This window comes from Aptenodytes patagonicus, chromosome 11 (genome assembly GCF_965638725.1).
Source record: "Aptenodytes patagonicus chromosome 11, bAptPat1.pri.cur, whole genome shotgun sequence".
Lineage (NCBI taxonomy): Eukaryota > Metazoa > Chordata > Aves > Sphenisciformes > Spheniscidae > Aptenodytes > Aptenodytes patagonicus.
In genome coordinates, this window is record NC_134959.1 from 14,951,558 (window position 1) to 14,979,460 (window position 27,903).

Consider the following 27,903-nt stretch of genomic DNA (forward strand, 5'->3'; position numbering starts at 1 on the left):
AGAAAAACTGGGTAATCAGATATACTTCGGGGCAGCCAGACTTTCTGTAACTACTAGTGAGTTTTGAAAGTGACAGCCTAAAGGAGAGAAAAAAAAGAAAATTCTACTACTTATTAGAGCTCTGCTTACCATCACTGCTACCTAAGTGGCAACCTCCAAAAAGGGTAGGCAAACAACTTGGAAAAGCACTATCTTGAAATGCTACAGTTAGATTCGCTAGAGGTTATTTGTCAGAATCCACAGTGAAATAAAAAAGTAGGGAGCCTTCTACAAAACACCAATGACATTGTTAATACTCCGAAGGATAACAACTCACCTGAAAGTGTTGGTTAAACTTGTTAATATTTGCTCTGCTGTATTTTCATAATAAGCAAGAAGTGAGGCACAACAGGAAATCTGTAGAGTGAAAGAGTTGGTACTCAGAGCCCAACATCTGCTATGGGCAGACCTGGTCCTGCAGACTAAGCACCCACTAACAGCTGAAGGGCATCTTCAAGGTCAATTTTTTGTAAAAAGAATCTAATTCCTGCTCCCCAAGACCATTCCATGATGCAAACATAAGCACTGGAAGCAGAGACTATCACGAGATTTGCTTCAAACATACACTTCTAATCCAAACAAACACACTTGCATAGATGCGCCTACAGATACAAAATAGGACACCAGCAATACCTGCACGTGTTCATGCCTGCAGAGGAGTCGTGTTCTGGAGAACAGCAACTCAGAAAGGCTTAAACTAAACAGTGGTTTAAGACAGCTTTCTGGTTACACTGTTTAATTACAGGTTATCAATACCTTAAAGGTTATCAGTATCTTAAAGAACAAAAGTCAAGCACCATGTCCTGTTAGGCAATAAGATACTAAGCATCCTTGATAGTACAGTCCAAGATACAAGGAAGACACAGTGCTGCTAGTAGCCTGCATGAATCACTGTTTCACTCTAGAAAAACCCTAGAAAAACTAAAAAAAAAATTAAAAAGCGCTAAGTAAAACCAACCCAAAGACCTCGTTTAGGACCTGACATTTGAAGCAAGTATCTCAATTCTAGTCTCCCTCTCTCTAAATCCTGCTGCCCAGCCACAGGGTGATGATAATCTGCAAAGTATTCCCCAATACCTTGCCCCATCTTCAACTTTTTTTTAATCAATCGTAACAGTATTAGAGTAAAAATAACAGGAAAATTAGAGATGTTTGTAAAATTTGACCGAAGAAAACTTACATATATAGGACTTCCAGGGAAGGTGAAGAAGAGTTTCCTTAAACCATTTTTTATTAAACTGCCAATTGAAAGTTCAGAGTTCTTTGGTCTTGACAAATTATTAATCTCTACCGATTTTCACAGCTAGGATTTTAAGCTCCCAAATTAGATATAAGTGAGTGATGTTCTAAAGAAAAATAATCTTTCAGTGTACTTCCACTGAAAACTGAATACTATGCTCTTCCTAGTATCAATAATAAGAATGCCTGAAGAGACAGTAACTGTCTTTAGAGTAAGGCTGCCATCTAGTAGCAGAATAGAGTAGATGCAGAGAAATCTCAAGCCAGAATTTGACCTGAAAACCTGCTTGATGATCTGACATGCTATTACACAGAGATATAAACACTGGAAGCATAGTTCTTCAGAAAAAAAAAAAAAAAAAGGAAAAGAAGTGGCAGAAAGCAGAGATTGCTAGATGGTGGTTTATAAACAGGCAGTTCTCCAGGACAATCCCAAACTATTCAGTTCACAATATCAAGTTTATCTAGTCAGATAAGTCAACGAGTAGAGACGGTATAGAGGTGGAGTGGTACTTCTGTGGTGGTGATATACTTGGTCTTCTTTCAAGTTAATTAAAAAAACTGCAGCCTAATTCACTTTTTCTGAAAGAAGATTGTTCTTCTGTGTGAGGTCTCATGCTACAAAATGCAGTGAAACAAAGTAAGTTAGACTGAACCATAAAGACATTCAAAGGCAGGGCCTAAAATGTTACACTGGAACTAGAGATTCACAAAAAAAAAATTTTGAATAAGCAACTTCCTGAAGTGTTACATATTTATTCTCGCTTCTTGAAAACCATGCAGTTTCCAAGTAAGTCAGAGCTGCAGTAGATTGAATTTACTCTCTCATCATTTAGCTGTCACTGGCTTTATTTTTGTTTTGTAGACCGAGATCCAATACATTTTACAACTATAATCTACAATGATTTGCCACTGTGTTTCATCCATTTATCATCTTTAACACACAAAGAAAGAGCTCTTGAGATGCCATCCTGTTGATGCCTATTTCATACAACGCAGACGCTTTCCAGTTCAGTAACTGAGTATGTTCCAAGAAATCTATGTCTTAGCATACCACAGCCACAGAGTTACCAGGGCTTTTGGAAGATGCTGGAGTGTACTGCCTATATAGGAAAGAATGGTTTGTTCCTGGTTGGTAGGAAGGGAAAGTCAGGACTCTCGCTTTGCAAGATCCACTGGCAAAGCAGCACTCTCTCCCTAGGATATTTTCAAGGCCACCTGCTTCCATCACAGCTTTCTCAAAGAAACTGGAAGTCAGTAGGGGAAGAAAAATAGCATGACCACAAGTGGGAAGAGCTGACAGCAGAGACCTGGGGAAGACAAAGAGAAGAAGTACAGAAACAGAACTCAACCACTGTTTCAAGAGTCTCCACCAATGAAGGAGAAAGAACGGCCTTGTGTTTTGAGAGGTATGAACGTATTTTTCAGTACTTATCAGAGAAGGCACCAATCTAAATGTGAAAGTCGTAAGTTAAATTTTGTCACGTCTAACAACATTAACTTCAGTCCTCTGAAGATAACTTGTTCCATGTACAGGAGCAGAAAGGAATAGATACGTGTAGGAACGCAGGTTAGAGCGCCAAACAGACTGCATTAGTAGGTCCCTTTGTCCCTTCTTAACACAGTAGATCTCACTCTAGCAACAGAAGCAACACAAGCCTGATCATATCTTAAGTTTTCAAAATGAGAACTTCCCTTTTGTCATTTTGACTTTAATAACTTACCATGCAAACATATGCTCTATTCTTAAGAGTTACTCATCTCTCCTTACTACTGGTGTCTGTGACATGCTACAGTTCTGGAAAGCAGAAGTCTACATGATGTACAGAAGTAGGTCTTGTGTTCGCAATTCCTCATTTACTGGAATAAAGACAAATGTAGATTAGTGGTTTAAGGGCATTTCCACACCCATCCCTCTTGTCCAGTCTTAAAAACGACCCCAATCACTTCTTAGGAGTTAAGAGTTAAAAAACACTTTCCACGTTTCCTGCTTCTGCTCACAAAGTTTGCATCTGACCAGTCTCTTGTGGCTTAACTCAAAACTATCATAGCTCCTTCCTTTAACCAATAACTAACAAACAGTCAGTATTTGATAGTCTAGCTTTATTAACAAAAATCTCTGCTTCTACCCAGAGATTAATTCTGTAGCAGAACCTCATTAGGTCATTCTCACTACTAAAGTAATGTGATACTGAAAAGCATGAGTAATACTGAAGAAAAACTAAGACATGCAGTTGCCTTCCCCTTCTTAGAAAAGAGTGAACGAAAGGTGACAAAAAGCTAGTATGTCAAATTTTATGAATGCAATTGCCTCCTACACCTCCTCCCTCAGGATGTTACAGGGCTTGAGCTTTTCTTTTTTTGGTAAGACAAAACCCCCATATATTTAGTAACGTAAGAGTTTTGGCTCAAATTGCACTATAGCACTTCAACAAAAGATGACTTTGTTGAATGTTTTCCCCAAACCTATTTCTCCAAAACAGCTCATTTTTGCACACTCGGGTAGACTTTTGCTTTGGTATTTACAGTCAGCAGTCCAAAGACAATACTGCTAAGAATTACACTTTTTTTTAAGACGGACAAAAAAAGCTGATGAGCGTAAAAGGAACTAGCATATCCTCATCTTTTGGAAATACCAGTGAGAAGATGTTAGCTGCAGATCCACATCTCTGATGCCTGTTTCTCTCCCTTTCCAGTAAATCATGGGCCAAGAAAGAGTATGGGAGAAGTACTTACCGTCTGGACAAGGCAGACACCCAGCAAACAGTGGTTACAAAACAAGGACTTAGCTCTCAAACTTCAGGAGTCTGACCCCAAAACGTATATGTGATTTTTAAAAAACAACTCTATGTAACAGGGAATAATTTTCTACAGAGAATTCATAAACAATACGAAGTTGTCAAGCAGAATAATCCCTCAAAATGAAGCCACTTTAGTTTTCTTCCTATTGGATTTATATCATACCTATTACAAAAATGCAAATCTAAAGTCATCCTTAGGATGAATACCAGATTTCTAAGAGGATTAAAACCAACACACCCTAAGTATCAAAAATGTACTTAATTCCCAGTTCAATAAAATACTGTAATATCAATTTATTAAAAAGTTATGTGAACTGTACATACGTAAACTGCAATATAGCTGAAAAATCTGAAATATATAATTTTAAAGGAAAATCATTTATTTCTGAAAATATTTAAAATATTGCATTTCTGGCAGCAAATTTAAAAGAAGTGCTCTGGAATGGGTGCAGTCTCTCTGTGCATTTGTCTAGCATTTGTCTTCAAGGTGTAAAACATATCTGCTTTCTGATTTCTCATAGCACAATCTTGTGAACACTTTCTTTCTGACTTGTAGAGACAGAATTCGATTTCCAAGAACAGCAGCAGAATTTTAACAGGAAATACTATCGTCCTTGTTGGTGCAGACAACACACTTTCCGAGAGTCCACGACACCTTGGAAACATGCTAGCCATTCTGCATATAAATGCATCAGATTGTGCTTACAAGTTACAGAATAAGTCTTTGATTGATAATTTTTCTGTTTATTTCCGCCAAGGCCACTGAAAATACGAAGGCCTTTTCATCTGAAAGGTTAGCATACATGTCAACTTCTTTTTCTTGTTTCTCTGTAGAAGAAAAAAAAGTCACTATTAGAAGCTTTCTCCATTATCCAAAGTTAATGCAAGTTACATAGTAGTTAACAAATTATGTGGAATGGAGTACTGGAATTGAAAAGAAGTTAGACAATCAACTCCTATGCAGGGAGGGATCGAGAGAGAGGAGGAAGGAATGGAGGCACACAAAGGTGCTAGAAGTGTCAAGAATTAGTCATCCAAAAGCATGACTGAATTTCTGTTCTTTAATGACAAAGAAAGAATGAGTCACTAACGTTATATTGATTCCTGACACAAAAGAGCATTCAAGTGTTCCTCCAGTTTTGGGGGATTTTTTTGCTTTTTCATAAACACCTCCCATCCTAGAAAACAAAGATATTTCACCATATCCTCATTAAATATGACATCTGTCCCCCTATTTTACATCTAAGTAACAGAAACCCAAGAGTTTAATTACAGCGTCCAAAACCAAAGAGCAGATACATGGCACAAGTCAGGTTCCCAATTTGTCACCATGAACATTTCTGGACTTTCTATACCACAGACTTTCAATCTTATCCCAGATAGAGAACAAAGCTAACACCTCAGTGAGCAAGGCAAAGCCTCTGAATTCCCTCTGCTGATGTTGGCTTCTTTGAAGGCGACAGATACACAACAGCAAGCCATCAAGAAGTTTCTATACTGCAGTGCTCAAGTACACTAAGTTACACTATACCATATGACAAAACTAATAGAATAGTACTTTCATAAATACCACTTACTCCAGATCATGACTATTTATATCCCGGTTTAGCTAGCCACAGGTAGCTGACACAACTCATTAAGAAAAAAAACAAAAAACAAAAAACAAACCAAAACACAGCTTTGTCAGCAGAAGACGAAGCTTGTAGACACAGAGAAGAGAGGAATATACAGAGAGCTTTAAGGTTGGTGTCTAGCTGTGGAACTCCATCTCTAATCCAAGTTCCACAGTGGCCTGGACTAACTTACAATCACAACACAACACTCACCTGACAGACCCCTCTGTCTCATTAACACACAGACACACACATGCACGCTCTTTTTGACCACAGCACACTGGCAGACTGCTCCACCAAGACACCTAAATCAGCAATGGCCAGGTGAAAGACAAAGCAGCATTGGAAAATAATGGAAAGCATCATATGGAAAAGAGATCCCAGCATCTCATATCTCCACCTACTCACATAGTTATTCCTTCAATGGGTCCACATTCACAACAACATTTTTAGATTTGGCTTCACACCTGACTGTCTGTGTTACAGGTACAGACACCATTCCAACAGACTACCTTCCCTGTGAAGTCAAGTGCTTGTGTTAAACAACTAAGTGGGAGAAACTGAAAAATCCTTTACCACTGTGTTCTGATTTAATACTGATAGAGACACACAGCAACAAAACCCTCTACTTAAAGATTTCTAGACAACTTAAATCACACATAAGCTCACCTTTCCCTGCAAGTAAAATTGCTTAGCAAGGAGCCTGGACACACAAAGATGCATCAGTTTTTACTCTGAAAACAAGAAACTTGCCTTAACAAAGTAAAAGAAATCAAAGCATGCTTAATATTTGGAATGTAAGTGATTTCTGCTTGTTCGTTGGCTACACAAGGCTATTCCCCAGTGCATTGAGTTTGAAATGAAAGCTGAGAAACTGAGTTTCGCTGCAAGTCCTACCCTGTAGTTTAAGACAAATCAGTTTCTATATGTACACTCAGTCTGGGTTGCTCCACTTCCTCCCTCCCACCATTTACAAATTAACAATGCTGGGAGTTGTTCTGAACACAGACACTACGCACACTGGTTATTCCACATTAACCTTTTCTATTTTCATATCTAACCCCCTCCCCTTTTTTCAAACTTCCCGATCCAAACAAATCCAGCCACCACCTGAACCTGTCAGCACCCAGCAAAATTAAAAATACTTTTTTTCCCCCTCCTGGTTACTGTTAACAGATTGTAGACTTCTTAGCAAAAAAAAAAAAAAAAACCACAACTTTCTCAAGTTTCCTTTCCCCTCTCTCCTCCCAAAGTACTGGCTCGTTCTGAGAGACTTCAGCTTTAAAGAATTGAAATCTTGATACCAAACAGTATCAGGGATTAACACAGGTTTGCAAGCTTTATGCATTCTTAAGACAATTCCAGTTCTCATCAGTAACTAGTGAAGAGCTTGCACCTGCCTGGCATTTTATCATATGCTACTCATAGGATACCATGGTTTCTACAGACACTATTAAAACTTTCCACTTCACAGTCTTATCTGAAAGTAGTTTTGACTCACTTCTCTAATATTAGCAAAAGACTGTCTCACAGAATTACAATACCATTTTTGTAAGACATTAGAAATATTAAGTCTTTCGATATACAACTAAGAGGCTATTTAGGTGAAAATATTCAGTTTCTTTGTAGCATGTCTCTCGCATCCCCAGACCTCCTGCAGCCCACTAGACCCACAGCCCTTAAAATTGTGATCTATGTATAAATCAAATATGGACCCTCCCCCCTCACAAATTTTGTATGGATTCAAAATCCAAAGTTCTGAGATTCACTATGCAAGATAGTAAACTATTTCAAATGTGCACATTGAGCAAGCAAATGTATGAGTAATACAGTCAGAAATTACTGGAAAAGGAGAACTTGGGTCAAGAAATTTAACTCAGCTTAAGTTTTACCAGGATACTGAAGTGTATATATCTTTATAAAGATTCACCCCTTGTTAAGTATCAAGTATGCTTTAATAAGACTCCAGGCCACTCTTATTGAGTCTCACTTGATGGTAACCTCTTTCAGGAGCAGAATAACCAATACCACTTCCTCCGGCATACGAGGGTGTTTTTGTTTGGTTTAATATAATCCAGGTTGTTACCTAGATAACAAGGCAGCCTGGGAACCTGTCTAGCTGTGTATCACAGTCCCACACAGTAAAACAAAAACCATACCACCACTGCAACAAAAATCAGAATCAGATTATTATGAAGTTTCTATTTTCAAAACATATTGTAACATTTCTGACAAAGAAATTAAGTGACAATTTTGACAAGCCAAGCCTGCAGTGAGAAGTTCCTATTTTCCACAGTCATCACGTGGCTCTGAAACATGTGATAGGAGTATTCTCTCAGTCCCAGCACTCTCCAGATCCCCTCAATCTACATCAGCTTCCTCTTTCCTCCCCCTCCATTCCTTCTTACTAAACCTGCAGGATAAAACACTTATTTTAAAAAGACCTTTTGCTTCTCCTATTCTTCTTAATTGCTGTTGAGTCCTGCAGCTCTTTGCTCTGATGTGAACCAGTCACGAAGGATACAAAAGAACTAGTCAAAGGCACAGACATAACTGGGAACAAGCACGCTATGTATGAAAAGAGCACAACACAAGCAAGGAAGCAAAGCTAGAGATGTCATGGGTGTCTTTAGGAAGAAAATTTTCACAGCTGGGTGGTCTTCAAATGGACCGATAATCTGCTCTTGCTTGCTATTATAATTCAGGTGTTCTCTGTCCTCCTGTTTTTCATCTACAAATGCATTAGGCTTTGCAGAAGCCTAACAGGCACCAAATATTTAACAGCTTTGCAAGCTGTGGCCTCTCTTCAAGTCTTTTGGGGGAAAGAAGAATAGCCCAATCTCTAGCAGCAAGTAACGTGTACCCAAAATATCCTAGAAATATACAATAGGCAAGGAAATAATATACTTAAAGTCTAACACTAAGCTAATATCTTGCACTCCAGAACTGACTTTCAACACTATGCAGACTGATAGAAGGACTAGCAATGAGTCACACAAAAGTCACCTTAATTGGAGTAGAAGAATTAAAGTTGCTGAATATGCTTTTACACAAACAGCACTATCCAGCAGCACATTTGGTAAAGGAAGAATATTTCTAAAATTCCTCACTAATTACTCCACATGTAGTAGTTAGGCCAATTTTATAAGCCACTTGAAAATGGAGAAGTCAATGTTCACCTGTTTTATAATAATTACTTAAAAAATGATGGTTTCTCTACTGAATTTAGTTTTACAGCCGTGACAGCCATATATATCAACTTTTTGTTCATTTTTTTTTTTTAAATCTGCCCAATAATCACCACAGTGGTCTACACACATTACAGTCTGATATAACCAGAAATAGGTCAGAAGTAAGAAAATATCCTAAGCCCACTTATTCCTAACCAATAAGGTGTGCTGTACTGGTGAGGAGCAAAGACCATTACAAATGGGTGTGAACCCAAGCTCTGTACCAGCTCTGCAAAAGAGGTTGAGGAAGAAATAGTAGCAGTAGTCACAGTACCAAGTAAAGGGGATGGTAAGACAGGACAAGAAGATGAAGGCAATCTTCTCAAGTGAGATTCAACTTAAAAAAAAACATAACACCAAACACCAAGAAAACAAGATACCACACACACACTCTCATGCGAAGATCTCACTACATCTGTGTTTCTAGCTTTCTACCTCAGAGCACTGGCATATTGTCACACTTCGGAGTATGACACAAGAGGCAAAAAACATTCAGCCTAGTTTTGGATAGGAAAACATGTTCTCTAAATATCCCTCATGCTTTCAAATTCTTGCTTTTCGGAGACTACAAACCATGCATTAAGAGAATGGATATTTTCTTTTGATTGCTTAGATCCTCTTTTTCAGGGGACAGGAAAGAAGATTTACTTTCATAGGGTAACGCAACAAGCTTGCAGGAATTTTCAAACCAAAACTGTGCGTGAACTAGACTGGCACTAAAATGCCTAGAAATGATCCTATAGGTGCTAGACAAAGTCTAGCTTGGATCAATAACAAATAGGGAAGCTCTGTATTCTGTGAAGCTACATACATCAATAAGCCATATGCAACAGTGAAGAGATTAGATATTATAAGCATATTCCTATTACAGTAAAGCAATTGCCATCCAGAAAACATACAGAAATGAAATTCTATCTCCTCTTTCCACAGCCAAAGCACTAAAACAACAACAACATTCCAATTTATACTTCATTTTTATATGAAAGAAACTTTAAGAATGGACAGATTTACATTAAACAGCAGAGACAACAAAATTGATTTTGACAAGTTAGAAGTTAAAGGAACTCGCTTTGCAGCATGGATTAACACCCATTTTTGTTAACAAACAAGGTGGCAGGGGAAAAAAAAAAACAATTGCATTTCTGAGTTATGCCACAAGGTATGCCTGATGGTTTCAGTAGTTTTAAGAACAAGATCTTCTGAAAGTTTACATGAAGCCTTGTTCTTCCCCTCCTATCTGCCTTCCAGCCTTTTTAAGTCTATGCTAAGTTTTGAATTAATTATTCAGGCCTAAAAGTAGTATCTCCAAAACCACAGATAGCAAATGCAGTGTCAATAGGCTCTTATAAAAACAGGAATCCGAAGTGACAGTCACACACTTGAAGGGCTCCAAAATTACTCTAGTGCATGTAACAGTCTCTTTATTGTATAAAGACTAAGAACAGCAGGTCACCAAGGAACCTTAACAAGCAAGGTAGCATTCTTTCCTCTAGAGTATTATTCTGTAGAAACATGGGATAAAAATTGAGGTCATAGTAGTGACCTAAGATGCCCTTTTTACTTTGGCCCTCCAAAAGGTTTCAAGGAACTTTTTAAGCAACCCAATCATCCTAATCACTCTCTGATAACAGGCATCATTATATTGTTTGTCCTTGCGATGCAGAGCAGGGGTACCGCAAAAAAAAAAAAATCCCAAACCAAAAAAAACTACTAAGCACTACAGTCCAATGGCTTTCAACCTACATGTTGAAACTTTATCTGGTGGCTAAAAATACAGACTTAGTTCTTTGTAGTTAGTTCCAATCAGACACTGAAACGTAAACCCAGAGGTCTCTACAGATGTGAAACAGTCCCTTCCCCATATTAAGATATTAGGTATTGGCTGAACTAGTCTAGTTACTTAAATGGTTTGAGTTGTATAAATGTTTATTGATAAAAAAAAAAAATCTTCATACAAAAAGAAAACCCAATTAACATATTTTTCCAGTTCTCATACCTCTTTCTTCCTCGTGCTTTTTGGCTGAGGCACTCTTAGGTCTTCCTCTTCCTCGTCTGCTATGATCTGAATGGCTGTTAGACCTGGATCTTTTTCGGTTTTCTAAGTCTTTATTTACTGCAGAATTTATCTTCTCTCGCTTAACTCTCTCTGTCCGTCTCCTTTTGGCCTCACTCTTGTTTTCTGTGCAAATGAATAGAGATGGTATGATCTAGGGTTGTTTCCATCTTTGTTCTTAATTTACTCTTAGTGCTTACCCACCCAATCACCTTTTTTCTTTAAATCTCTTAGCAAAAGTGGTTAGATGTCTATACCTTTACAGAACAATTACATCAGCACAATATCCATGCAAAAATTAAGGTGCCAGATCCAGAATGACACTTCATTTCTTGATTACAGGATCAAGCCTTTAGTTACTTCAAATGCATTTTGCAACATGAGACATTTGCTAGTATACAAAAAGTCCAGTTTTCCATAATAAGATGGAAAAAACCTGTACAGATCACAGCCATCAAGACAGCCCACTGCATGTTTCCACTAGCCAAAAAAAGTTTATCATATAGGAAAACAGCGAAGTACTTCATCTTCTTTTGACACTAACGATGAAATCATTCCTGCTGCTCACACAAATTGAGATGCTGAGTCAACAATGCTGTCAGTAAATGCCACATTACATAGCATACATGTCCCACCAAATCTAGCCTACGACAAGGCCTCATAATACTTAATACTGGTGTATTGTTTTCCTACAGACCAGAGTCACAAAAAAGAGTATTTACGTGAGTTTCACCTGTAAGTTAAGTATAGATTAACAGGCTTGGGTATTGAAAATAGTACAGTCACCACAACACACTATTCAACACAGACTGGTTGCACATTTGCAAGGCTGCAGCACCACCCTGCAGCAGCTATATTGTTGAAAATACTGGAACAATGTTTTCTAAAAGAAGTTGCAGTTACCTTATGAGCACAATACAGACATACACGGTCTCCCACTGTATCTTCCTGGGGAACTGGTTTCCTTTTGCTGCAGTTGTCCCATTAATCTTGTATAGACACAGGGTACAAACTGGACAGCAGGGTAACTTGTCACTAATGTTAATACAAAAGCTGTATTTCACAGTATCACAAGAAGTTTGAGGTAGCAACCTCTGGAGACCAACCTGTCCAACCCCCCTGCTCAAGCAAGGCCACCAAGAGCCGGTTGCCCAGGACCACGTCCAGATGGCTTTTGAGTATCTCTAAGGATGGAGACTGCACAACCTCTCTGGGCAACCTGTGCCAGTGCTCGGTCACCCTCACAGTAAAAATGTGTTTCCTGATGTTCAGAGGGAAACTCCTGTGTTTCAGTTTGTGCCCATTGCCTCCTGTCCTGTCACTGGGCATCACTGAAAAGAGCCTAGCTCCATCTTCTTTACACCCTTCCTTTGGGTGTTTATATACATTGATAAGATTCCCCTGAGCCTTCTCTTCTCCAGGCTGCACAGTCCCAACTCTCTCAGACTTTCCTCAGAGAGATGCTCCAGTCCATCATCTTGGTGGCCCTTCATCGGACTCTATCCAGTATGTCCATGTCTCTCTTGTACTGGGGAGTGCAGAACTGAACACAGTACTCCAAGCGTGGCCTCACCGGCGCTGAGCAGAAGGGAAGGATCCCCTCGACCTGCTGGCAATTCTTTGCCTAACGCAGCCCACAATACCGTTAGCTGCCTTTGCCGCGAGGGCACATTGCTGGCTCATGTTCAACCTGCTGTTCACCGGAACGCCAGTTCCTTGCCTGCAAAGCTGCTGCTTTCCAGAGGGGTGGCCCCCAGCGTATATTCATGCGTGGGGTTCTTCCGCCCCTGGTGCATTTCCTATGTACAAAGCTGAATTATACAAGAGCTTTGCTCTACCAGATTATGGCTTTCAGCTTCATTTGGTAACTACTTTATCAACTTTCAAATAAAACAATCAGGGAGGGGGAAAGAAAATTGACCAACACTTCCAAACAGTACCACAGACATTGCTTAACCTCCTCCACCTTGAAAGTTCAGTTATCTATCATAATGTCATATAAGTCCTACAAGATGGTAAGCCGCAAGTATCCTTCAAAATACTGATACAAAATATCAAATACTTAGCTTCCATTTTGTATGCCTGGCAGGTAATTTTAAGAAGTAGACATTATAAATCAGATACTTTTTTTTTTTTTTTAGACCTCTTCCCTGTGCTTGTTCTGACTAATCCCTACTAGGACTGGAGGAAGTGATAAAAATGAACACAAGGAGAATGTTAATCATGCCAGAACGCATATTCAACTGACTTCTTACTGTGCCCGTCAACAACAAAAGACACAAGTTAGACACAAAAAATACACCATTTTTTTAATTTAACCATGCAGAGAGACTCAAGACCCATCTGGTTTTAGATTAAACATATGACCAATGTTATACAAAGTGCCATTCAGGTGTTCATAAATAAGTATAACGCAGCATAACTTCTTCAAAAAAAAGAGGATTTTTACTTTCAGAAAACCCAGCTTCAGTCAGCACGTACTCTGAAATCTGATCCCTCTGGCACATCTAGACATTTAGCTTCAAAATAGGATTAACAGAAAGCTTTCTGTAGGGAGTTATTTTGCATAGCGACCAATATGCACAGCTAGAATATACACAGAATAAATGCCAACATCATAAGTACAAAGGAATTAAGACTGAAAAAAACCACCAGCTTTCCCCCCCCCCTCAAAATTCAAGAAAAATTAACATATTAAAAGTCTACCATGCGCAAATTCAAAGGAAAGTGAACTGACAAAAGCCAGTTTATAGAGAGAAGTAAAATACTCTATCCTTTGCCTCCAAGAAATAAAGTGAAAGAACTGTTGTCTCCTTCTTCCCATCTCTGTAAGTATTACCTGTGATGGGTGGTGATCTCTCAGCACGTTTAGCATGCAAGAGTTTTCGACTAATAAATATGTAGCCACAGGGACATGATTTACATGCAACAGGAACCTGGGAAAACAAAAGACAAATATTTCAGATCATTTCAAATTATGACAAAATTCCTGTCTGATGAAGAAAAAACCTAGTAACTCGCATTTTGTCCTCAGAGATACCTCTTCAAATTCAGTCTGTACTGCAAACTATGGCCTGTGCTATTATACAATTGTATTTAAATGTAATAAAAACAGGTTCAGCTGTGAATCACCCACCAAGCCTTTTCTTTATGCAGTTGTTAGAAATCAAGCTTGAAGTGTACAGCTGTTGTGACTGCTTTGTGCTACAAACCCTTTCCCCCAGACTATCAGGAAGAGGGTGGGGGAAAGTGGAGAGTACTAAAGCAAGGGTGAATTAGAATAGAAATATAATTTCTCCTCAGACCTCTCAAATATCCCCAGTCAAATCAGTCAGACATTCCCAGTTTTGCTTCCTTCATTTACTTAAAAAAAAAAAAAAAAAGTATGAGTTAAAACTGTCAGTACATTCTGAATATATTCACTTTCAGAGGCATTTGAAAGGAGCTCCTTTGGAGAGCAGGAGCAGCTTTAAACAGGAGGCACAATAGAACCCAAAGCAAAACAGATGCATTTGTACCACACTCTACCTTGCAGACAAGGCCGGATGGTTACAGAAGGACCTAGTTAACTCAAAATGCAAATAACCTACCACAGCTAGGCAACAGCTGACTGCAGGCTGAAGAGTTTGAGAGACTATAGCGCTTCTCCTGATCAGCTAAGCGGTCAGGAGCAATACATTCCCCCAGCATAAGACAATTTAAAACAAGATGAGAAAACCTGAAAATGCCACACTTGCATGAAAAATGACAAAAATCTTACTCTGAGCAATTAAAAAAAGTGATGCTGATAAATCACAAACCTCGTTACCTTACTTAAAGTCGAGATCTTTTAAAGTAGTAAGGAATAAACCTAATCAAAGCAATATGGTGTAAGACTGAAAACACAAATCAAAGCAAGTTTAAAGAGAGATCTGGAAGAGATTAACACACATTGAAGTCAAGTCATGTTGAAGCACGACAGTGGGGAAAAAAAAGCAGGAGGTAATTTCTCAAGTGTAATTCTTTAAGACAGGTCTCTACAAGTTTGCCAACGTCCACTGAAACAAACAGGAGTACGGAACCATGACTCCCTGCTCAATTTTACCAGACATGCAGAAGAATCAAGTTCCAATGTTCTATTGGCTAGGAAAAAAGCTGCCAAATTAGTACACGAATTTGTAATGGGAAACTTAACTGCTACTCAGAATAAACAAATTATTTTGCCTTCTGTAGCATATCTTAACTCCTGTACTTGACCCTATGAACAGCTTACAGATAGACTTTTCATATAGGTTTTATTTAAGTAGAGACTTTAACTCCCTTTATGGAGATACTGACATAATAAAAACAATTCTAATTAAGGTTTATTGAACCTTAAAGCTCAGAACTCAGCAGACTTGTGTGCACGCTTATCTCCTTGTTCATAAGTCAGTATAAGAGTACTAAAAAACACTATTTAGCAGACAGTTTGTCTGTATTGTTAAGGTGATACAGGAGTTTCATTTAAGCCCATTTTTGAACACCTGCGTCTCTCCAATAATTAAGTTTCCAGGCTCAGCCTAAAAAAAAAGCGGGGAAAGCCACCCAAGGGGATTGGAGCAGACCCAATATTTTTCAGTGAACTTAACTGTGTTTAACAGAACAATATTGTTCTCGTGTTACAGGTTCCGCATGTAGGTGTGTGTGTCATTTGCAGGTGGGACTAGGTGGGAAGGGGCTTATTCACTGAAAGATATGTTATCCTTTGAAGACCTACACTGATAACATCCTGTAACATAATTATTAAGGCAACATAGTCCTACAAACACTATTTTACTGTTTAACATTTTCCTAACCAAAAAGAAATTGAGTTTCTCATACAAGAAAGTTTACCTGAAGCTAAATTAAGAAGTGATAATTATTTCTTCTGATTGACTGCAAGTACTTCAGGCTCCCTAGTTTAATGGGGCTGTGCTTTGGTTGTGAAAGTATCATCAAAAACCTTCTTTTATTTTAAAAAAGTCTAAATGGCAATTACATAGCATCTAAATTACAACAGAAGCTTAAAAGCCTTAAAAAGTGTTACTCAACATTGCACTCCAACATTTGTGGCTGTCTAAATATTTCCATGCATGCCACTTCCAGCAAAGAAATCCGAAACAAATGCAAAGCCCTTGTTTATGGAAGAATTTAAGAAACACTAGTACAGGACACAACCACTTAAGAGTCACGCAAGAGCTTCCCCACACTCTGCAAAGGGCTGACTTGTACTGTAGGTTTTAGTTTCTTGTCCCCTCTCAAATGTTTGGCGCTGGAAAACAAGGTCCTATGAGCAATGCTTGTGCCGGGGCAGGACACATATGCACATTAATTCCATGTTAGCCACAGAAGAGTTGCTAACAGAAAATCTACATTGACACATGCGTATCATGTGTTTTAGTTTTAAAGCGCAGAACAAAGTGAAAGTTTCAGCATCAGCTTAAAAAGCCTATAATGTTTGCTTACTTGCTCTTCCTGTTGTTGGTGGTTTGACATTCACTACATTGATTTAAAAAAAAAAACCAACAAAAAAAACCCCCAAAACCCACTACTCTCATACTCAACTTCTCACTCAGTTTAATTTCTTCTTTCACCAACTGAATAACAAGAACTTGGCACGTAATTTTTTCTCAGAAATAGTACTTCAGTGACACGCTTAACGTGCGCATTTTCAGTGGTTCTACTGCTTAAAACATGAAAGGATGCCCCCCCCCCCCCAGCTTAACTTTCCAAGCTGTTCCAGGATGAGTAGAAACACTATAAAAACTATGCAAGTCAGAATAAGATGACTTTTCTTTAATCTTTATAAGTAAAAAAAAATGGCATGAGATTATTTTTTTAAGTATAGCTAAAATAGCGTATACCCGTCAAGTTTCAGGATCAAATAACAGAAACGTGTTTCCCATGACTACACGCAAAAGCCTCTCCCCCTACCCTGAGCCCCACAGCAGCCTTCTGCAGCGCTGTGCTATTGTTCCAGCAGAGGAGCGCTGCTGGAACAAACTGGCCTATTTTTAATAGTAACATCATTACCAGTAAAGAGCGCAAACGAAGACAAGCTCGTGATACAGTAACAGTTCAAATCGGCTGTTGTTAGTGTTTAAGTGTAAGTCACTCCATTTTGTACACATAACAAAACTGCAGTGAGACGTAAACAACAGTTCAGGTATACATTTGGACTGCACGATAGAAATTGCAGCAAAGGTCTCAACTCTGCTGTTTCTAAACTACTCCATGAGAAAATAACACAACTGAGCACTCTCCCGACTAGCCTTAGGGACATTAGTCATCCAAAGGACAAACTGCATTGTATAAGTTACGAAGTTCATTATATTTTTAATAAATCACGTAGTTACTAAACAATACTAGCGCATAAACAAACAATTCTGAACGTCACTTCAGCGTAATATAACTATTACACTACCCTGCAAGAGGAACACGACATTTAATCCACATTCCAAGCACAGACTGCAAAGGCAACAATTATTTACTTCATATAAACACTGCTTCACAGCGGCACGGAGACAGCTTAATTTTTTCCCCCTCCTCCCTCAAAAGCAAACAGCTCGGTCGACGGCTTCTCGCGTTGCTATTGCACACTTAAGATCTGCAGCGGCGGGTAGCGAGAAGCAGCCACAACCGAAACACAGAGGGGAGAAAACAGGAAGCAAGGCTGCGTGCGCTAACGCGGGGAGCCGCTCGGCAACCGGGGCACGGCACGCAGCCCGGCGCCCCGGGAGGTGGAAGGCGGCTGCGAGCGGCCTCTAAACTCCGCCCGGCTCGGCGAAAGGTCAGTGCGGGACAGCGCACGCCTACCGTGCCCTACGAGGACGAGCCAAAGCGGAGTCGGCAGCGGCGCTCGTCTCCGAGGCGCTGCTAGGGAGGGACGGTGGCTCAGGGCGGCGGACACCACAGCTGCGCCGAGGGAGCGGGTCCCGCAGCTCCGCCACCGACCGCGGCCGAGGGGCTCGGACCCCGCCGACAGCCACGAGCCGCCGGCGGGGGCTGAAGCCCACCTCCCCCAGTTGCGGCCACGGTTCCCATCCCTCCCTTGAGCCAGGGCCCCAGCAGCAGGAGGCACCTGCCCTCGCTGAGGTGGCCGGCGAGCCCCTCCGCCCGCGGAGCGGGGCACCCCGCCGGCCTGTGCGGGCCAACCGGCCCCGACCGCGGGCCGCCGGCTAGCGGGGCGGGCTCCGCGCCCTACTGCGGGATGGGCAGAGGCAGCGGGGCCAGCGCTCCTCCCGCTCACGGGGGCGCCGTTTTAACCCCGCAGCCACTGATCCCCCTTCCCCGGCGGGGACGGCCCTCGAGGGGAGCGGGGACGGCAGACGCCTCACCTGCTGGTCGCACTCCGGGCAGGACTTGGTGGCCATCTTCACTTTCTTGGCCCTGCTCGAGGACATGCTCGCTGCTGCTACTGCTGTTGCCGCCGCCGGAGCGCCGGCCGCCCCGCCCCGCGGCGGGCGGGGAGGGCAGGGGCGCGGCGCAGGCCGGGGGCGCGGGGCCGGCAGGAGCCTGCGCAGCCTCCGCGGGCCCGGCCCGCGCCCAGCGCCCGCCCCCGGCGCGGCCCTCCGACAAAGAGGAGCCGCTCCCCCGCCCCACCGCCGCCGGCTCAGCCCTGCCCACCCCGGCGACGGCAGAGCTGGGGCGGGGCGCGTGCGCCAGGAGCCGGCTCCGCCGCCGGATTGGCTGCGCGCCTCGCGCCGCCGGATTGGCTGCGCGCGGGAGGGCTCGGAGCCGTGTAACGGCCGGGCTGTCGCGGGTCAGTAACGGCCCCTCGCGTCCCCAGCCCGGGGCTGAGGCGCCAGGGCTGAGGCGGCGCCGAGGGGAAATCGGGGAGAGCCGGCGGCGGGGGACCGCGGAGCTGTGGTGCCCGCCCCGAGCCTAACCTCTCGCTGCCACCTCCTCACGCGGCCCAGCGCCGCCGGGGCTCCGGCGCGATCGCGCTTCTCAGGTGTCTTCGGCGTGGCTGAAAGCTGGTCAATGCTCCGCAAAAGCTAGTTCCTTCTTGGTTCTCGTGTTTCCACGGTCTTCTGTTTAATTCGAGGTAATACGTGAGAGGGCAGCTCTGTTATCGCCTTCCCAGCTACCTGCACCCCATAAGCAGCACCAGCAGGATGAAGTTACGCTGAAGCGTACAGCAGCCAGCAAGTGTTAAATAACTTTTTCTAGCCTTCATCTCAATTCAGAAAAAGGAAAGACTAAAGTTGAGGGGGAGGGTTATCGCCTGCTGTTCCATTATCTTTGGGAGCCTGGTGGTTCAACAATTAGGGTATTCAGTCATGCCTCTCAACGTTTTTGTTACACTTGCAGGTTTGATGTTTTTACATTAGTATGTTAATATTCCTGTCACTCCCACCTAAAAATGTTAATAGCATAATGTTATATATATAACTGCACTGTTATATTTCTTGTAAAATATGTTCTTTGTAAAGAAATAAAGCAGCTAGAAATACTCATTTCAACTCCAAAGTTCCGTCAGGATACAGCTCTTAGGCTGAAACTTTGCATCAGAATGTAAAAGTTTTGTATTCCTACAAAATGTTTATATCTGAATCATTTACCTCCGGACTTAAAAAAAGAGGAAAATGATAATGACAATACCACTATTAACAGGAGTTTGGATCTTTTTTTTTTGTACCACAAAATGTCTACAGGAGAAAAGTGCAGCAAAGTCTCAACAGAAAATTCTTTTTGAAGATTACAGTTTAAAATAGCCTGAAGTACAGCTGCCAACATTAAAGAACTGTACTGGAACTGTAATGCTTTCACATGGGTAGCAATGAGTGCATCTGTGAGGCTGGCTCTGGGCCCAATATAACAGAATTTTTATTTTATGTTTGTAGTTCAGTCTTGAACTCAGTTTGCTGCACCTAAGTAGTGAGGAAAAAACACTGGAGGAGAGGCAGTTTTAATAAGACTTTTGTTTATACTTCTCTTTCAGGGAAATTAACCTAAAAGCAGTTTGGAGGAAACTTTTTTAAAGTTACTTTTACAGCCATTTAGATGTTAATACCCTACAGCTGAAGGCCCAGTGGTCTTACCTTCTGGTGGCTTCTTGACCGTCCCTACGGATCAGATAACTCACAGTATCCCAGTTGCCAAGTAAGCTTGTCTACAGTCTCACTAGTGCTTGATTTATTCAGCTTAATTGTTGAGGCTAATTTATTACAGGTTCTGTGAAACTTGAAAATTCCAGATTCATAAAAGACCACACATGCTCTAGATAAGCAATATGGTTTTATTACAGATTTCTAAGTGACATGATTGCTGCACACATCTTAAATGTAGACTGTAAAAACGGAAACATATTCTGAAAGGCCACATAGAAAAACAAATTACATATATCTATTCTGAGGAAAATCTGAACATTTAGGAGATAACACAGGGAAGTTGTGTGATATCATAAACTTAACAACAGTAAAGAGGTACATCCTCACCTTAATCATCTGAAATGTGGTTCCTCTTAGTAATCTTGATGGTTAATCTTCTCCTATGACAAAGTCCACAGGTGACAACCTTAGGATAAAATTTTTCTTTTCTGAATTTTAAAAACAAATCTCTCCCACTTCATACTAACCATGATCTCCTCAGCGTAGATTTCTCACGTTTACCATGTGAAGTGGGAGGCTGCAGTTCTGGCTCCAAGTACGATCACTCCAAGTCATTTACCGTCTTCTCTTGTTGACAACTTATCTCTATGATTATCAGGGGCAGATCTCCGATGAGAGCTCCTGGATAAAACAGAATAACAGAACTCTGGACTATGCTATTTTTCACATGTAAACTGAGGAAATACAAGGGGTTTAATCACTTCTAATCTGTTTAGGCTCCACTTTTCCCACCTAGCCCAGGACAACATCTTCCTGCCCTAAAGAGGGAGAAGCCATCTCAAAGCATCCTAGCAGAGAGGGACATATCTTGTAATGGACAGAGACGCCGTGAAGACAGCCCCTAAATGAAGAAGAGTATGATCCATATTTGTACAAAACACTGTACTTCTCACTGTACTTGATTTCACAAGTCTTTCATATAAATATTTATAACTTTGTGTATTCACTAATACACCAAGTTAAGTAAGTCACTGAAAAATCTATTCCGGTAATAGACCAGCTGCACTGTTTCTTTGTTGTTGTTTTTCACTCTTCTTAAATGAATTGATTTAATGTAAAACTGTTGTGAGATTTAAATGACCAGAAGGATCTGTTTGGTAAATGGTTTTTCTACCTGTTTTCCACTGGAAGCCCTACATGTCACGACAGGCTGCAGTGGAAGCTTTCGCATTATTGCAACACAAAGGATTTTGATTTCAGGTGATAAATGCTGATAGAGGTAATTGCTCCAGATAGCTTTATATTTTTGCTGGGGTAAAAAGTAAAGACAGGAAAATAACCTCAACATTTTGATTCTAAATTACTCACATAAAGCAAAAGAGGATGGATGCTTATTAAACTATTCTACAACTAAGATTTCCACCACTGGAACACGTAGTAGTTAGACTTTAAGTGTAATGCACACTAACACGAAATTAAAGCAATGCTGGAATGGATATATGAATTGTAGGCAAACAAAAATAAACTCATAATATAAAGTCCATATGGTCAAAATATAACTAGAAGTGGTTTAAATCCTGAATATTGATAGCGGGGGAACATCACTGAACTCTGATTATCATCTCTCCACACAAATATACTCTGACTGTACAGTCACTCAGTCTTTAACAGTGAGACCAGTTATCCTCAGGGTACTCGGCCCCCTGAGCTGGAAGACAGGGACGGCGAGCAGGATAAAGCCCCCTTAATCCTAGAGGAAGCAGTCAACGACCTGCTACGCCACCTGGATGCTCACAAGTCTATGGGGCTGGATGGGATCCACCCGAGAGTGCTGAGGGAGCTAGCGGAGGTGCTCGCCAAGCCGCTCTCCATCATTTATCAGCAGTCCTGGTTAACAGGGGAGGTCCTGGACGACTGGAGGCTTGCCAATGTGACGCCCATCTACAAGAAGGGCCGGAAGGAGGCTCTGGGGAACTACAGGCCTGTCAGCCTGACCTCGGTGCCGGGGAAGATTATGGAGCTGTTCATCTTGAGGGCGCTCACAAGGCATGAGCGGGACAACCAGGGGATCAGGCCCAGCCAGCACGGGTTCATGAAAGGCAGGTCCTGCTTGACCAACCTGATCTCCTTCTATGACCAGGTGACCCGCCTAGTGGATGAGGGAAAGGCTGTGGATGTGGTCTACCTGGACTTCAGTAAGGCCTTTGACACTGTTTCCCACAGCATTCTCCTCGAGAAGCTGGCGGCTCACGGCTTAGACAGGTGTACTCTGCGCTGGGTAAAAAACTGGCTGGACAGCCGGGCCCAGAGAGTTGTGGTGAATGGAGTTCAATCCAGTTGGCGGCCGGTCACGAGCAGTGTTCCCCAGGGCTCAGTTTTGGGGCCGGTCTTGTTCAATATCTTTATCAATGATCTGGATGAGGGGATCGAGTGCACCCTCAGTAAGTTTGCAGATGACACCAAGTTGGGCGGGAGCGTTGATCTGCTCGAGGGTAGGAAGGCTCTGCAGAGGGACCTGGACAGGCTGGATCGATGGGCCGAGGCCAACTGTATGAGGTTCAACAAGGCCAAGTGCCGGGTCCTGCACTTCGGCCACAACAACCCCATGCAGCGCTACAGGCTTGGGGAAGAGTGGCTGGAAAGCTGCCTGGCGGAAAAGGACCTGGGGGCGCTGGTCGACAGCCGGCTGAACATGAGCCGGCAGTGTGCCCAGGCGGCCAAGAAGGCCAATGGCATCCTGGCCTGTATCAGAAATAGTGTGGCCAGCAGGAGTAGGGAAGTGATCGTGCCCCTGTACTCGGCACTGGTGAGGCCGCACCTCGAATACTGTGTTCAGTTTTGGGCCCCTCACTACAAGAAGGACATGGAGGTGCTGGAGCGTGTCCAGAGAAGGGCAACGAGGCTGGTGAGGGGTCTGGAGAACAAGTCTTATGAGGAGCGGCTGAGGGAACTGGGGCTGTTTAGCCTGGAGAAAAGGAGGCTGAGGGGAGACCTCATCGCTCTCTACAACTCCCTGAAAGGAGGTTGTAGCGAGGTGGGTGTCGGTCTCTTCTCCCAAGTAACTAGCGATAGGACGAGAGGAAACAGCCTCAAGTTGCGCCAGGGGAGGTTTAGATTGGACATGAGGAAAAATTTCTTTACTGAAAGAGTGGTGAAACATTGGAACAGGCTGCCCAGGGAAGTGGTTGAGTCCCCATCCCTGGAGGTATTTAAAAGATGTGCAGATGAGGCACTTAGGGATGTGGTTTAGTGGACATGGTGGTGTTGGGTCGATGGTTGGACTCTATGATCTTAGAGGTCTTTTCCAACCTTAATGATTCTATGATTCTATGATTAGTTTTCTAGATGCTGTGGATGTCTAGATGCTGTAAGTTACAATGAGCATATGTAAGTATTAACTTTGTCTCTTATAGATAAATGTAAGATATACAGGTATACAGTTTTGTTTGATCTAGTTTTCCTGATTCTATGCCCAATGCCTCAACTATGAAACCATCTGCTTTGGTTTGAGACTGCAGTTTGAAACTGCAGTCTCAAACACAAATTTCTTTTCCTGAAGACCACAGTCAGTGTTGTCAGACAGCAGTGCGCTACTACCATACCACTACCACTACCAGGACCAAAGCAACAGGAAAAGCACTAGACCTCTGCTATCTCGGCAGGGCCTGAATTTCTGAGAAGTAAATTACATTTATGCCCTAGAAAGTATCCTTCAGATTCCCAGTTTGTCATGCCAGCCCTCTCCATCCTTACTACCGGTATTGTATGATGAAGAAAGAATCAAACATCTTGTCATTTGCAATATCCTTTCCTGTGACAGTGCAACCTATTGATTTTTTTCTATCCTTCCTCTTCCTTGAGTCTCTGTCTTGAGCCCAGTTCCCATGCAGGGCATGAGAACGCACTCTTCTGTACTTGTGAGCATCTTGGGCTCCCCCAAGTGTGTGTTGTGGTTTCTGTGTGAGTACAGAGTTACTGAATTGGCTGATTTGCCCTTTTCCTTTTCTTCTTAGTATTTGTTATGTCTCAGAGGGTGGGTTTTGTTTCCCATCTCTCTCTGCATCTTGTTTTCAGCCTACAGCAATCCATTACCAGCAGAGGTCTTTCTCCAGAGATACACGAAGACAAGACAGGATTATTTTTTATATAAAGTGTGACTGTTGCCAGAAGCACAAATGTGTTCTGTGTAGGCAGGACATCCAGATTTCATTCCTGAATCAAGACCAAATCCATGCAACCAGGACCTTGAGACTATTTTTGGATTTTTTTTTCGTCTTAACTGAGAAGGTCCAGGCATAGCAAAACAGAGACTCTCTTGGTATTTCAGAGCGTCTTTGTAACAGCAGGGGGCTCTGCTGTGTATAGTAACTTCATCACCTAGTGAAGAAGTTAATGAATATACAGGAGAACTAAGAGAGATCTATGACAATAGCCTGCCTTTCTTTATAGAACAAATAAACTAGACAGTGACAGCTGTTCAACTATTCTAATACAAACAAAAATATTTTCCTTATTGAATACAAACAAGATAGTATTCACAGCTAAACAACTGATTATTAAGATTTACGAAACAGACATATATTTTTCTTGTTATTCTAATTTATTAACACATTAGTTTTGAGTTCTGAAAGTCCAGGACTACTTCTTTTGCATCATTTCTGAGGTTTAATCCAGCACTAAGAAAAAAATAACAAATACCTTTTTAAGGGTACGGGTACCTCCTCTCTTAGAGAGTCAATAACGAATGGCACCTTACAAGACCAAGCCTCATTTAAAATGTGCTTTACACTAATTTAAAATAGAAAATAAGAAAGCTATGCCTTCTCCATTTTATGAAAAGCTACACATGACTTTTTAAGTGTCTGTTCCTGAAGGCTTCTTTTCTTCGCTGTTGTCACAACAGAGTCCAGCTGACCTGAATGGTCTGAGATCTTAGGGTTCTTTCCCCCCTTCACTGGAATGCAGTGTATATGCCCGCCACACCGGCTTCCTGCACACTACAGTATTTTGACGTGCAACTATAATTTTACAAGAAAAAAATCCCAAAGTAGGTACAATTCACATACCTAATCCACGTTAGATTTGCAGAGAGAAGCACTTCCTAAGTTTCATTTCTGCTCACCACTGCAGACAATTTGGAAGCATTCTGGTCTCCTGCAGTAGGGTTCCCCGTGAGATCTCCTGTGAGGGCTGACAGCCTCAGACTTGCCTAAGAGCTGACAACGTGTAGCAAGTTGAAAAATTAGATTCCTAAAATGCTGTGCAACATTGTGTCAGAAAGGTTATAACATGCACCCTGATTAAGTAATGACTTCCTAATTAGTCACCTATATTCAGTGGGGTTTTTATTCTTTCCACAGATAAAAGTACTATCTAGAGAATTATTGTTATATCTAAAATACATGGGTATTCATACCAAGAACAGAATGTATCAGAGGAAAATTACAAATAATAACAACAGCTAGATTATAATATTTGCAATGTTACCATGAATGAATTGAAGTTGTAATGTTACAGTACACAACTGGTAAGAGGGAAGTACTATATAAAAATCAATTCCTTATACAGACAAGCTTTAATCCTATTTTCTATGATTCTGGTTTTGGCAATTTCGGTAATCACAACAGTTTGCAATACTTAATACTGTTACTGTGCTTCTCATCGGTAGATTTCAGGGTAGCTGTAATCTGAGTACCCTCTGAGTCCTTTCATAAGAAATCAACCATTACTCTAAACGTGGGCAAGAACAACATTTAAGCGGTACAAGTGTTGGCTTTGTTCTCCAAGTACAGCTAAATATTGAGCGTTTCCCAATTACAAGGCATTTTGTTCTTCAAAATGTTGTTACACATTGGTATCTTTTGGTTTCAGGAATCCCACATTCAGGTTGACTTCCTGTCTCCAGTTTAGGTTTTGCACATGAGAGCTTGCCCCAAAAAAAAGACCATGCCACCGGTGTAAGTAAGTATGCCAGCTTCTACCAGCACAATGTAACTGCTAGCTATTTCAGACAACTATGACATAGTTATGAGCCAGCTCAAAGCGTTACTGCATCACCAAGCTTCCCAGGTAATCAAGGCCCACCCTTGCTTTACAGTCACTGCAGCACTTCCCCACCTCTGCAACGGAACGTCGTCATCGCTTGTCCACCACAACCCGTGGCGACAAAGTCTAATCAAAGTGAAGCCCACTTCAGTAAAAAACATTTTACTTTTTTTTAAGAAGTCACATCTTTTCTATACCTTTACTGTGCTTCTTTTTGTAATCAGAAAGAAACATTTTCATTTCTAGCTCCTGTGCTTTAGTAAGTTTCTGTATTAGTAATGGAAGAAGAAATCCTTGAACTTTTCCGTTTAGCTGCTTGATTTTACTTGATTCTTAAAGCAAATGTGTCTAATCCAGTGACCTTGTCCATATATTTTATAACAGTGAGTTATATGTCGCTGAAACACTCTAGGGGTAAAAACTTGGTGGGAAGATCCCTCTCTAATCAAGCTGAAGCATAACCTACAAAAGGAGTCTTATGGCCCAGGTCAACAGTGTTTTTTGAAAAAGATTTATTTGCTTTGTGAAGCAAGTCAGCTTCAGGTGAGATTTTTAAAAGAAGCTTTTATTAAAATATTAATAATTTAAATTATTTAATGCCAGTAGCAGCTACTGTTCCATAAAAAAGGCTTCCAAAATTTTATTCTCACATATCAGGCCTTTTTCATGGGAAACTTTATTAAAATCCGGATGTTGTTCAGAACAGTTCGGTTTCAACAAAATCATCATTTTTCACCAAAAACCTTCTAAGCAGTTTTATTTCAAACATAGTGTGTATAAAAAATGCTTCACAAAATAAAAATACATTATTTTCATAGAGCACCTTTTCAATTAATTCTTATGAAGAGAATTCGATAGACTATTTTACACATTTCATTTTGGGTTTGTTTTTTGGGTAGGGGGTTGGGCTTTTTTTTTTGCTTATCATGAGAGAATGAGAGCTGGTAAACATTAAGATATGAAGTCACTGGACTGGCACTTTTTCCACTGACTGCACTGAGCTTTGGACCAGTTCTTAAAGATTTATGTTCAGTTTGAAGAACACTAGGAACGGTAATTTCTCTGAAGTTGCTCATTATATTCTCAACTGCTACCATCAGCAGTATTCCACAGGAAACAATCATCCTCCATACTTGTACAACGCAGAATAGAGGAAGAGTTTGCTCTTTTTGCCTAAAAAAACATAGTTTTTGTAATGTGGTTGCCATTTACTTAGTGTCCTCAGAATCCATTTAAATAGGACTTTATTATTTAAATATAATTAACAACACTTTGACATTTTAAGCTATTAAGAGTAGTTTTCTATCCAGCGCCTCCATTTAAACGAAACAGCAGAAGAAAAACGAATGCTTAACTACTGTGTGCCATTATTGTAATCATGGGGTTTAAACCATGCAACTAGTTATGACAAAGCAGCTTGCTGAAGGTCTGTCAAAATGGAAACGTGACAGCAGCTGTTAGTCTGTTTATCAAGGTTTTTTCTCCAACTCTCTAGCTACCTTTATTTATGAATTTGCAGTTGTTCTGCATCTCCAACTCCTCAGCATCAACATGAAATTAATTATTTTAGCTTCTTACGACTGCAAGAAAACCAGCCTCTCTCTTTATGACTAAAGATGGAATGCAACATGGGGATCAAAGAACTGCCCTTGGTAAGCAGTACTTGTCACCTGCTGTGTCTGGCTTGTCTGAAACTTGTGTTCATATGATTTTGTATAGGATACATAAACTGTCCGTTGATCAGGCCAGTTGAGCACCACCGGCCAATTTGCAAAAGCTAACGTCTTCTCTGAAGGGTATAGCGTGAGCCTGTAATTATGCGTGCTGTCTGCA

General features: G+C 41.3%; 1 protein-coding gene and 1 long non-coding RNA gene across 3 annotated transcripts in view; both read right to left on the bottom strand.

Moving 5' to 3' along the window:
• Positions 1-316: 316 nt before the first annotated feature.
• On the bottom strand, positions 317-18,430 carry C11H16orf87 (chromosome 11 C16orf87 homolog). Of its 2 annotated transcripts, XR_012996285.1 has the most exons (6): positions 18,310-18,430; positions 13,815-13,911; positions 10,919-11,101; positions 4,786-4,907; positions 3,003-3,138; positions 317-396 (listed from the first exon to the last, which is right to left on the bottom strand). XR_012996285.1 is itself a non-coding variant. In XM_076349235.1 (4 exons), the coding sequence occupies exons 1-4, from the start codon at positions 18,373-18,375 to the stop codon at positions 4,789-4,791; spliced, it is 465 nt and encodes a 154-aa protein (XP_076205350.1). In that variant the 5' UTR covers positions 18,376-18,430; the 3' UTR covers positions 4,359-4,788. The 2 variants fall into 2 exon arrangements, 1 of the variants encoding a protein (XP_076205350.1); XM_076349235.1 differs by lacking the exons at positions 317-396; positions 3,003-3,138 and having other exon boundaries at positions 4,359-4,907.
• A 1,770-nt stretch (positions 18,431-20,200) lies between these two features.
• The window catches only part of LOC143165662 (uncharacterized), a 40,168-nt gene continuing 32,465 nt past the window's right edge, over positions 20,201-27,903 (bottom strand). The window contains exons 4-5 of the long non-coding RNA XR_012996289.1: positions 20,553-20,706; positions 20,201-20,465 (exon numbers count right to left, since the gene is read on the bottom strand). This is a non-coding gene — a long non-coding RNA (uncharacterized LOC143165662). The remainder of the gene's footprint in view (positions 20,466-20,552; positions 20,707-27,903) is intronic.